The sequence below is a fragment of the Vipera ursinii genome (assembly GCF_947247035.1).
Source record: "Vipera ursinii genome assembly, chromosome: Z".
Taxonomy (NCBI): domain Eukaryota; kingdom Metazoa; phylum Chordata; class Lepidosauria; order Squamata; family Viperidae; genus Vipera; species Vipera ursinii.
In genome coordinates, this window is record NC_139517.1 from 84,989,193 (window position 1) to 85,002,579 (window position 13,387).

Consider the following 13,387-nt stretch of genomic DNA (forward strand, 5'->3'; position numbering starts at 1 on the left):
TTTTATCTTAATTATTGATCACACTGCACAGATTCCTGAGGACTGTTGCTTAGCTATTAGTGTGCCCATATACAAAAAGGGCACACGAGATTTGCCTGCAAATTACAGGTCTAGTAACCTCTTAAGCATAATAAGCAAGCCATAAGCTAGACACTAAGATAATAAATCAGTTGATTGGATTGATTCAGAGATGGCTGATGAGCAAGAAGGCTTTAGGTCTGGATACTCTATATATTGACATGCCCTTATATTTCAATATCTGGCTGAAAAGTACACATCTAAAGCAGATTCTACACTGTGCACTGGATTTGTTGATTTTAGATCTGCATTTGATTTAGTTCCCAGAACAAGGCTTGGGACAAAGTTTCAGCACACCACCATTGATAGATAGCTATTTTTCCTCATGCATAATCTCTATAAGAATTCCAGATTCAAAGTCCCTTGTAGTGTGCAAGGCCATTATACTAATAGATTCCAATGTAAAAAGGAGTGAGGCAGGTAAGTACTATAGTCCCCTCCTCTGTTTAATTTATATATAAAGTCACTCATGGCCAAAATGAATCAAGAGTACCATCCACCAAAATTAGCAAACAGGCATATTACCAACTTCTTATACAGTATGCAGATGACATTGCACTTCTGACACAAACATTAACTGGACTCAAACAGACCCTGAATGCCTTGACCAGGTATTGCCCAGAGCAAGCTTTCAAAAATCAATCATAGTAAAACAAAAATTCTATTATTATTATTTTTTTTGCAAAGAAACCTAAATACCATGCTTGGAGGATAAATGACCAGAATATAGAACAAGTTAAAATATTTAAATATCTGGGCATGATTTTCCATTGTTCCATAAAATGCAGTATGCACCAAAACTATGTTATACAAAATGCTCAAAAAACAGTGACTGCAATCCAATCTTTCTATTTCACTAGAGGAGCATGGTATATACAGGCAGCACCAAAGCTATTTTCACCAAAGACTCTATCCTATTCCTCTTTTGCCCTTTTTGAAAAGTTCCAGTCTAAATTTCTAAGGGCCATATTGCAGGTGGCCCCCTTTGTTTCCATGATAGTTTTATGTGGGGAGGCAGGCCTGTTCAAGATAGAAACTAGTGCATGGATCTGCATTGTAACACATTAGCTGAAACTACTGTTCTTCCGCACAGGTCTGAGCCCCTTCCTTATAGAGAATAAGGAATAAATTAAACATGAATTAATGCTATTGTATTAAAATTCCAACATCTCAGTTCCCAATGATGGGCTATGAGCATGCACTTAGTGCAGGGGTGTCAAACTCAATTTCATTGAGGGCCGTATCAGCATTGCGGTTGCCCTCAGGAGGCCGGGTGGGTGTGGCCTACTGGGTGGGCGTGGCTAAAGTGCGTATGGCCTACTGGGTGGGCATGGCCAGCTCTACATCGTTCTCATCAAGGGTGCCTATGGGGGCCTGGGCAGGAGTGGGACAGATCTGAGGGTCTCTGGCAGGAGGAGGGTCTCTGGGCCAGGGCCAAGGCAGTGGGGGCCGTTCCCTCAATGTTTCCAGGGTGGCTTTGTGGGCCGCATGAAACCACTTTGCGGGCTGGATCTGGCCCCCGGGCCTTGTGTTTGACATGTCTGACTTAGTGCATTTAAACAACATATTAAGTCCAGGAAGTTCAACAGGGCCTGTCTGTTTTACCCAATAATGTTTTCTTAAACAGACAGGAACCCCCTCCCCCACTCACAATCTATCAATATATTTATATTAGATAACTGTCTCTAAAGTTTGAAGAACATTAACTTTAGCACATTGGAACGCTCTGCCCACAGCAGTTCTGGAGGGCCAATATAAAAAAGTTCCATTATGAGCTAAAGCTGTGCCTCTGTGGACAAGGGACCATTGAAACTGCAGCTCATATCCTGCTATTTTGTCCCCCTCTCCTCCCTCTGGGACTCACAGACTCATAACACCTTACCTAATTAAATATCCTGGAAACTCTGAACATTTTTACATTAAACTATTATTGGATCAGCATGATTCTGTTTCTTTGAACATAGCTAAGATTTGTTACATTGTCTGTAAAATTAGGCAGACTTTTATTTCATCGTCAGTTGTTAACATATTACTATACCTTGTGCTGTTCAGTTCTGTTCAGCTTTGCTTTATTTTAATGTTTTAATTTTTTTGTGCTGGTCCATGACTGCAATAAGGATTGAATTGAAATAATTCCTGGTTTTTTTCCCCATCTAAAACTGTTAACTACAAATCCCAAAATCTGAACATCTGCTCATAAGACAAGTTGAGAGGTGACCAACCCTTGCAAAAGAACTATCTAACAAATCAGGCTTCTGGCCTATTAGCCCAGTCCTTGCTAAAGGTGAATAAGGGACACTTGTCTAGTGATTTTTTCCAAAATCAAATCCATGGTGTTTTCAATATTAGCATTAATATATTCCATTTCTCCATGTACTGTAAACTGGCTTTTTAGCCAATCTGAATGTTTACTGTGTACCGTTTTACTTGCTCTTATCTAAAATTTAGAAATAAGTCTAAGTCTTTACATTCTACATTTGGAATGTAGAATTGTTTTCCAGTGGTCATGCCTGAGACAACTGAGGCAACCCAAGTATGTGAGAATTACCCTAATGAAAGCAGGAGAGAAAGCTCTTAACTGAAGAATTACAGAATTATAATGGAATGTTTTAGGTTCTTGAGGGAACTGCTGCATAAATTTTATTTAGTGTTAAGTGTTATTATCATTAACAAACAGTTGCTTATTTAAGAGAAGTAATCTTAGCAGCTTCTAGTAGTTTTTCAGGCCAACAATTGCACTTTGAAAATTGTTGGTTCTTAACACTCTCTGAGCTTGTATTTTGTTTTTTGGTTTTTTGGGGGGTTTTTTGTTGTTGTTTTTGGGGGTTTTTGCAGATACTTTATTACCAGGCTAGGTAACATTATCACTGCAAGGGAGAATGGGATTTGACAGCTGTTTATATATAGTAGGTGTCCAATCTTGTCTCTGATATTGTATCTTCCCTTTACCTGGTGCTGTTCCTTCCTTACATCTTTGTCATAGGAGCAGTAGAGAAGATATATGAGACAATAAACAACATACTAGAATACAGAAATAAAGTTTACAAAAGAAGGCATCACCACACTATCCTTCCTGGATATGCTCACGAGCAAAGAAACATTGGCAAATTAGAAATTCACTTTTATTAAAACATACTCACTGCAGTAACCTGGAATATCAAAAAGGGGAAGCAGATCACCTATAAAACATCTTTCAATGGATACCCAGCGACTTGATCAAAAGGTAGCTAAGTACATTCCTCAACTATTACAACCTACAAAAAAATAGTGTTATCATACATCAAAAACATTTCTGAGATAATGAAACAGACTACTATAACCACTCATCATCACTAGCTCACCCAGCAACAAAATCCCTCCAAAGCAGCCAAAGAAGAAAAATTAGACTCATCATACAGTGTAAACACTGTAACAGCCACTATGTAGGCTGTTGGAAAAAAGACTAGCAGACTGCTTTCCATGAACATCTGCTAGCAATCAGAAGACATGACGAACACTGTTTCAACTGGGAAACTGTTAATGTTATTGATCAAGCCAAATAAAAAAATGCAAGGGAATTCCTAGAAGCTTGGCATTCACCCAAATAAGCCAACAATAGACACATAGACACAACTCCATTTTACATATTATTTAAAAGACACAATCAAAAACCTGGATGTGAAACAAACAGCCTAGAACACATCTTCACCAGCAGCCAAAATCCTGATATAGGAAACAGAACGAAATCAACTATCAGAGAGGAAACAAGGCCCTAATCAAGGAACTACTAAGGAGGAAGCCACATCTCTACTAAAATTTCCCACATACTGATGTTTACCTAGCCTGGTAGTAAACAATCTGCAAGAAAACAACCAAGCTCAGAGAACCAAAAATCCACAGTTCAAAATGGAGCTATATGTACACTGGAAGTTTTTACTGGACAACCATTTGTCTGAAATGGTATAGGGAGTTGGACTAGAAGACCTCTAAGGTCCCTAAGGTGGTGGTGGTTGTTATAATTACTACTATTACTATTATTATAAAAACTTTTATTCATTAAACATGAACCTCAGTCAACTGAATATTCAAATTGATTAGCACTAATAGTTGACACGGCTTGCTGCCAGCATCCTAGGTATCAACTAGGTATCTCCTTAAAATGTAAGATGTTCCGAGTAGCACAGTTTTTTGTAGCTTTGCTGGAGTTATTGCAGGAAGCTGCAATTTCTTGATGTATTTTGCAAAGTTTTTGGACATAGTTCCCAGTGCCCCGATGACAATGGGTATCACTATTACACGTTTCATCCATAATTGCGCAGTTTTGATGGCCAGGTCGCAGTATTTCATAATTTTTTCCAGTTCTTTTTCTTCGACTCTGGCATCTCCTGATACAGTGATATCAATCAACTGTATGCTTCGGTTGTCTACAATTGCGATATCTGGCGTGTTGTGTTCCAAATGGCGATCTGTCTGTATTCGGAAGTCCCACAAGATCTTCATCCTCTCATTCTTGACTTTTTCCATCCTATGTTCCCACGACTTTTCGAACACAGGCAAGTCGTATTTTTTACACAATGCCTGTTCTGTACCAGCCTGCTACTGGCCGTGCAGAAAAGGCAGGGACAACCCCTTTTACAAGAAGGCAAGAGGCTGGAATTACGCCTGCCAAATTTATTGCTACAAAAACAAATAGAACAAGACACGAACCAAGAAACAGGAGCTTTTCAAGCGGTTGCCTTCAGCAAACCAGCCCTCCCACGCATTCCCCCTTAAATACAGTTCAGGGCGTGGCTTCTCTCTGCCTCCTTCCGAGGAGCCCCATTGCCTTCCTCTGTTTACTCCTGATTGACTGCCTCCTGCGTCGGGCGTCCTTGAACAGGGCCAGCCAGCGGTGGATCATCTTCATCCACACTGTCAGGCTCACACAGCTGGGTCTGCGTCGTGACCAGATGAGAGGGGCCTGGCTGAGGGTTCTCATCAAGCTGTCCAACCCCCTCAGCAAGCTCTTCAACACCCCCCTCCTCCTCCTCCTCTGAGTCGTCTGACCCAACTGCCGAACCCACAGGCTGACCCTGAATCACAACAATGCCCAGTGGATTAGTTTAGCAACTCGGTCATGTCTAGCTTTGTAATCAGTTTGCGTGATTTTGTTGCACTCACATATTAAATGTGAAACAGTTTCAACTTTGTTGTTGCAAAGTCGGCAATTTGGATTGTCAGTAGATTTTTGTATCTTTGCTTTCATGGCATTAGTTTGTAGTGCTTGTTCTTGAGCAGCCAGTGTTAAGACTTCTGTTTCTTTCTTGATGGTTCCCATCTTAAGCCATGCCCATGTCAAGTTGTTATCACATTTTCCTTCAATGTTTTTCCATGCAAAGCTTTGGTTTTCCATCTATTTAATCTGTCATCCAGCCGTTTTAACTTATATTCTGCCTTTGTTTCTGTTATTTTTATAATGCTCTGTTTTCACAGCCTGCGGCAATTTTTCTGTACTTAGATTCACATAGTCATTGAAACTTCATTTTTCTTCTTCTACAGTTTGGTGGATTTGCAGTAGCCCTCTGCCCCCTATTCTTCTTGGCAGGTATAACCTGTCAATGTCATTTTGTGGATGTAGAACATGGTGCATATTCAAAAGTTTACACGTTTTCCAGTCTAGGTGTTCCAATTCAGCCAAAGTCCAGTTGATAATTCCAGCTGGCTAGTGTGTCACTGGAACAGCGCATGTATTAATGGCTTTAATTATATTTCCAGGATTCAGCTTTGATGGTGATGATGATGATGATATTTTGTAAATTTATTTAAATGTGACTCTGCTTCTATAGGAAGGTGTTAAATAAAAATCTACGGTAATTAGATACCTGCCTGCTTCTTATGAAACAATATCTCTCTACAAGATTTTACCTGGACAAAATTACAGCAAAACATGATGTTCTCTGAAACACTGCAACCCTCCAGAGGAGATGCACCTCTACAGGTCTAGGAAAATTTGGCACAGCCAGCTCATGGCCATTAAGTTGCAGCAAGACAACTTGTCCTGGGGACAACTTCCTGCAGGTTGGAGGGGGACCTTAGTACAAGAGTTCCCAACCCCTGGTCCGTGGACCAGTACCAGGCTGCGACATGCTAGCAACTGGTCCGCACAAACAAGCAAAGCCACATCCGTGAGATGCAGGCATCACACAAAACCACGCTCCCTCCCATGCCCTCTCCGGTCCACCCGTCTCTCCACCCATCCTTGGTGCCCAAAAAAGTTGGAGACCTCTGCTCTAGCAGGTGAGCAAGCAGGTAGAGTGAGCAGAGAGGGGTGGGGGCTTCCCATTTTTACACCCACTGCCACTGCCACCGAACTCAGTGGGCAAGTCGGGCAGTTGGAAGGCAGTAGTGAGTGGAGGCATCCTATTTTCACACACCCCACCACCACCGTCCCTGTTCTCTGTAGCCCAAAGCTCAGTGTGACAGCAGCAATTGCAGGGGATGCCCCTGACCTGCTGCCTGACCCATCCACTGACACCACAAATCCCGGCTTCTTCAGCCCAAAGCTCAGTACTCCAGCAATAATAGGGACGTGAAAATGGGAAGCCCCCTGCTCCCACTCAGCACTCTCCCCACTTGCTCGCTCATTCATCCACTTGGTTGCCTATAGCAAGTTGTCTCCGCAGCAAATTTATTTATTTATTTATTTTGATTTGTATAACGCCCTTCTCCCGAAGGACTCAGGGCGGTGAACAGGGACATAAATATCAAAATACCCAAAATACAGAAATTAAAACCTAGTGCCCAAATGCAGAAAATAAATTACATTAAAACAATAATTAAAACAAAACCCATCAGACCAGGCTGGCTTGTACAAACAAATAGGTTTTTAGGTCGCGTCGGAAGGAGCGAAGGTCGGGAGCCATCCAGAGCTCAACTGGTAAACGGTTCCACAGGTCAGGCGCACCCACAGAGAACGCCCTCCCCCTAGGGGTCACCAGACGGCATTCTCCGAATGGCGGCACCCTGAGGAGGCCCTCCCTGTGGGAACGCACTGGGTGGAAGGAAGTTGATGCTGGTCAAATTGGCTGTGTGGAATTGTCCTGCAGTGATTTGGTGCCAGTGAGTTGGCAGAGACCACCTGGGTGAGCTGCTGGTGGTGAGCCAGCCCTGCCATGTTTGGCTGCTGCAACTTATCCCATTCCGGCCCCTTCTGTAAGAGCCTCAAAATTTGGCTCTGCCGATTGGCCTTGGACCCTAATGGGACATTCAGTGTTGAAAGTGGTCAGTTGACTAGGAAAAAGATCCTGCCTCCAATCTGTAGTATTCTTTTTTTAAAACTTAGGAAATCTCTGTTCATTTTAATATTTAATTTTGTGTGCCTTTACTTTTATGATGCATGTAAATTAGGCAGAGTCCCTCGAGAATGAGATAAAAGGCATATAAATTTAATAAACAAAATAAATGAAACAGAAGAACCATAATTGTAAAGGACTGTGTAAGTGATATTCAAATTAACTTAGAAGACAATCTTTATCCATTTATAAGTGGCACAAGACTGTCCATTAACTGAATAAAGTTAACAAAGATGTATTTTGGTCTTCATCTTGTCTTGCATTAGAGTATTTACCTGTTTGGATGCCTAGTTGGCTGCTTCGAGAAGTGGAAGTTATGAAATCTGGATCCCAGATAGGAGAATTTTGACTGTATACCTCTTCCTCCAACATGGACAGGAACCTTAAAACAGAAGTCAAAGCAGCATTAATGTACATAGTCTAACCTACCAGGACAACTATGTCTTGTTCTATTATAGAGATAACTGAGAAAAATGACAAAGCATATATATGATATCTCTAAAATAAATGGTATAGTCAAACTAGCTTATTTTTAAAAGTATTCAAAGATAAGTACCTTTTTGGCTTCATTCCCTAAAGTACTTTAATATATTAAAATAGTAAAATCATATTATAAGTATTACAATCTAATCATTTTAAAGATTACCATGTTCAAAAAAAATGTTCACTCGCTTGTTTTCCTATTCTGACCACATGCAACTATTCATAGTGGGCCATTCGGAGTCTTCGGAGAAGGGCGGGATATAAATGTAATAAAAATAAATAAATAAATAAATAAATTTACAATATTTTTAATGGAAGTTTTTGCTTTGAATAATGGGTATTCTAAGATCCAAACGTTAGACTGGAACTACATAATATAAAAAGTAGTCAGATCAGCCTAACTTATTACTTTTACTTGTTGTAAGCTGTCCTAAGTAACACAGACACTAGAAAGAAGATATAAATGTGTGTTAGTGTGTTTTTATATATTTGTGATTGTGTGTATATAAATACGTATGCATATATGTACATATCTGTGTTTATGTGTATAGCAGATAGAGAGGCAGAGAGATAAGTAGACAGCTTCGATAGATATAAATGTATAGCATGTAGATATAGAAATATAGGAGATATAGATATAAAAAGTTCTTCTGTGCTGCTTGATCATGGTAGGCAGGTATTCCAACTGGTATGCTGAAGAACACCAATGAGCAGATACTAATTCATTCAAAGAAACAAATATGGGAGGAGTATAAAGGAATAAACAATCAAGAAATGTGCCATAACTAGCATTTCATAGAATAACCATGAAGAACTTGGAAAAGATATTCAGATGTTGTGATATGTCTATACCCAGAAAGATCAGAATAATGCAAACAATGGCATTCCCTATGACACTCTAAGAAAGTGAATGTTGACCTTTGAAGAATCAAGATGGAAACAATAAAGCTGCTCTTAAAATTTAGTATTGGGGAAAATGCTTAAAAACATCATGGACTGCTAAGAAAACAAACACATGCATCATCAAACAAATCAAACCAAGTTCTTATTCATGGTACAAATGATCAAGCTCAATTTTTTCTCTTTATCTTGAAAATACCTAGCCTTTCCAGAAAAAAATGCTTATGCTGGGCCAAGTAGAAATAAAGAAGTGGATGACCTCACCATGCAGATGGGGATACCACTGGAATACTTGATATACCAGGTTGGGTGACAGATGATCACGGAGAATGTGTATCTATCTGTGCTAAGAGTTAACACAGATTTGATGGCAACTAATGAATGAATCCATCAATCAATGTCAAGATATTTTATTTATTTATTTATTTATTTATTTATTTATTTATTTATTTATTTATTTATTTATTTATTTATTTGTTATTTGATTTATATACCGCCCTTCTCCCGAAGGACTCAGGGCGGTGTACAGGGCAACAAAAATAAGAATACAGGATACAAGATTTAAAGTTAAATGATTGTGCCCAATGTAGTAGGTTAGTTAAAATAATGTTAAAACCCAAACCCATCAGGCCAGGCCGGCTTGTTCGAATAGATAAGTTTTTAGATCACGCCGGAAGGAGCGAAGGTCGGGGGCCATCCGGAGTTCAGCCGGTAAGCGGTTCCAAAGGATTGGTGCACCCACCGAGAATGCTCTCCCCCTGGGGTTCACCAGCCGACATTCTCTGACCGGTGGTACCCTGAGGAGGCCCTCTCTGTGGGAACGTACAGGACGGAGGGAGGTTATCAGCCCAAACAAACTTTATGTGAGATGAAGATGTCTTTACTGAAGATTGTGGACTATAGTCCACCATGAGGGTAAGTAGATAGATGTTCTTTGACATTTCACTCTAGGACTAAGTGATCAAAATCATCATCTGGCCTCCAAGCCTGAGAAAAGGATTAGAACTTGGGTTCCTTGCTCCTACTCCAGCACTTTAACCATTAAACATGTATGTATGTATGTAGTATACAGAGGCGCCAGACAAGAGATGAATTAGAGGTACTGTACTTATATCAATTCTACTTTAAAAGTCTTGACTTCTTCTAAATATTATAAACAACTATTGATTAGAGATGAATGGAAGCTGTGGCTATATATTTGTAATGCAGACATCCAGAGGACCACTAGATGGCAGCAAAGCAATCCTAATGGAACCCAGCAGACCATTATATTTTGCTTTTATAAAACAAATCCTTGTAAATTTTAAGGATATTTGTTTTCCTCAAAGACATTATTTTAAAAACTGTTGCCCTATATCTATGAAAGCTATATTTTATTCCTTAAATATTTATTTAGAGTTTAATGGATTTTTGTTTGGGACAAAGGAGGTAGAAAAATAAATGTACAACTACACATTTTCCTACCAAAATTAACCAAATGGCTTAATGTTATTTCATACATAAGTATTTTAAAAGATATCCATGCATTTTTATCTACAAGAAAGCAACCAGATGGCTTAGAGAAATTAAGCCACATCAAACAATCCAGAATAAATTCCCAAAGGAATTATACCAGCAAAGAAATAGCAAAATCTATTTTAATAATAATACTTTAAGAATAAACCAGAAATGAAACCACTTATAGATATAAATGAACCATAAATGGACACTCATCATAAAAGCTTTAGTTTTGATTTTCTAATCCTAACAAGCTCTGAAAACAAATAGGAGCTGATATCACAGATCACAACAGGTAACAGAAGCATTTGGGAGACTGCTTAAGTTCCATCATACCAAAGTGATGCCCATTGCTCTTCTGACTGTTAAACTGTTATTTATAACCTTCAAAATTTAAAGCAAGCTGTTATAATCTTTCCTTGTTGTCTGTTGAAGACTCTGCTTTGAAAAATAAGAACCCACCCAGAATTCTAAATGGCAGTTCCACCAGGTAGCAGGCAGTTTAGTTAAAGCAGCCCCAGAATAACAACATTAACCACTGCAAGAATAAATTTTACAAATATGTAATGACTCAACCCATATATTAAAGGGAAAAATGTATTTTTCTTCTTACATTGAACTGATGCAAAAAAGATCCCTTCCACTCAAAAGCTTCCATATACGGTACCTACAGTGATTATTGTTAACATTCATAACAATTATCATTCCAGCTATAGTATATTAGCTATGTGTATTATTACAGGAATTAAACCTGCTAAAACATAATGCAACCTATTTTTCAGTTAACAAAACTATGAAATGTAATTATATGACTACAGTCCTACAGACAAGAGAATGATCTATTGATCACCTTGGGATATAATTCTGATTACAAGAGCTTAATTTTACAATGTGAGACTGATAGTGCTAAAGCACTCTGCTAGGAAGAAGATCAACTGAATTCAATTGATAAGTTTTAAATAAACCTATATAAAATGGTGCTAATTTCTTGCACAAATCATCAGCTCATTGCATTAAGGATTATTGTTCCAGGATATCAACTTTCTTATTTCACCTTGAATGTACGATTATGTCAGTTCAATAAAAAAGACATATATGAACAAATCAAATTTGGACAGTGTTTGATATAAGCTATGGTTCCAAGGAAAAGGTATTAGATTCCATAATGTTACATGATAAATATGTAACATATGACTGACTACCTATTAAAACTAACCACTTAGCATATTCATTAACCATATAGCTCAGATGTTCTCCAAACTCATGCCTTTCAGAAGTATTGGGTCTGCCATGCTAGTTGGGAATTTGGGGAACTGAAGTTTATGGGAGTTGGAATTCAACTAACTTGAAGAACAGAAGGACGATGTTAGCTAGCCAAAGCAATTTTGATAATGGCCTGTCTGATGACAGAATGGGCGAACTCATCGCAACCAACTTGCCATGGGACAATTCAACAAATACAAAAGCTGAATTAATTTCAATAAAATCGTGGCCAATAATAATAAAAGAAAGTCAATCCAGAAAATACAAGAGTTACAATAATTTTGATGACAATGTAGTCACCAATAATTAAAAGTAACTGAACAAGATGATTAATACAAAATTGAATTGTCCTATGTTGAATTGACCATGACGAGTTATCCTAGCATGTCAAACTGCCGGCCCATGGCCGGATGCATCAAGACAAAACTGCGCCCTCCCCATTGACGGCAATGGGGAAAAAGTCACGATATATTGCGCAACATCACGTGACATTGTGAATTTGACATTCCTGTCCTAGACCCATCTGATGAGTCAGACCCTAAAGCGGAAGAGCAAGACAGATTCTGACTCAACTCAGGAGCCAGGTAACTGTAGCCAACGCTAAGGAACAGAACTGATTGGAAAATAAACCTGCAAGTCTTAGACATTTACTGCAAAAATACAAGTTAAATTACCTGACTTTTTTCTGAGCAGAAAATGATCCTAAACCCTATTATGCAGAAAGATCAATTGAGTAAAACAGATGTTCTGTGAGGGTCATCTAAAGTAAAAGATGATTCAGGAAAACAGGCACATCCAAAACAGTGCTGTAAAAGAGGGACTTGGGAGTCAAATTTCTGTTAGCAAACAACTTTCCAACCCCAAATCTGAGTTCTTGATGTGCTGTTTCTGATTTTTGGATTGGTACAAGACCAGTCTCAAATTTAAATCTTGGACTTGCACACATGGAGCCTTTGCTTCTGAAGTAATCTTGTTTTTCCTGAGCATTAACATTTTTGCACTGTGATAAGATTTAAAACTGTCATAAAGAACTCTGATACAAGTATGACCACCTGTATTTATAATTGCTGGCACAGGGCTATTTACCAACCTCATATAAGAAGTACCTCAACTGCAGTCAATGTTAATGGAGCAACCGCTAGCTAAAAATGAGTAACTGAAAGCTCAGCTGACATATTTGCCAATACAGATGGAAATACCATGTCCTAAATATCCTGTCTCAACACCTGATAAATGTAATTGTGCTCTCTGCTAGGTTCCTGGTTTGAGAAACTGAATGTGAGATGTTATCTTGAAGATTTCTGTTTAGACCATAAAATCAGGTTCGTTATCATCCCATTTTTGGTTCAATTGCTAAATGGGCTATTCCCTTTATAGTGAGTGTATCAGGTAATTCATGTTCATGTTTGAAAATCCTACTAAATCCACCCTGGCAAGTCATCACATTAGACAACTGTTACTAGAAGTCAGATCAGTAGCTGAATATGTGACTGACTCAGGTTCTTGGCACAAGAACTAGAGTAAAATGAGGCTGGACCCAATGCCAGGAGAGCTGGTGGCATCCTAGATAAGACAAGACTCTGGTTTGAGTATAATATGCTTACATTTTGCAAGATTTAAGTCAAATGTGCTTGCAAATTCATGGGCCTCTGGACTAATGAAAAGCGTATTTCCATCCAGTTTCATACCAAATATAAAATGGCTTCAAACTCCAAATACCTAATTCATCACCTGGACATCTACCAACTAAAGTAAAAGCAAATGATAACCCTGGTATATATTGCATTATGGAGATTACACTACATATCCAACCAAGAAACTACATTCTTCTGTACCAGGTAAATGGATGGTCCCAA

General features: G+C 38.8%; 1 protein-coding gene across 4 annotated transcripts in view; it reads right to left on the reverse strand.

Moving 5' to 3' along the window:
* The window catches only part of KAT2B (lysine acetyltransferase 2B), a 78,581-nt gene that overhangs the window by 28,741 nt on the left and 36,453 nt on the right, over positions 1 to 13,387 (reverse strand). For all 4 annotated transcript variants that reach the window (XM_083376123.1, XM_083376124.1, XM_083376122.1 and 1 more), the window contains exon 7: positions 7,664 to 7,770. In XM_083376123.1, the coding sequence (XP_083232249.1) occupies positions 7,664 to 7,770 (107 nt within the window). The remainder of the gene's footprint in view (positions 1 to 7,663; positions 7,771 to 13,387) is intronic.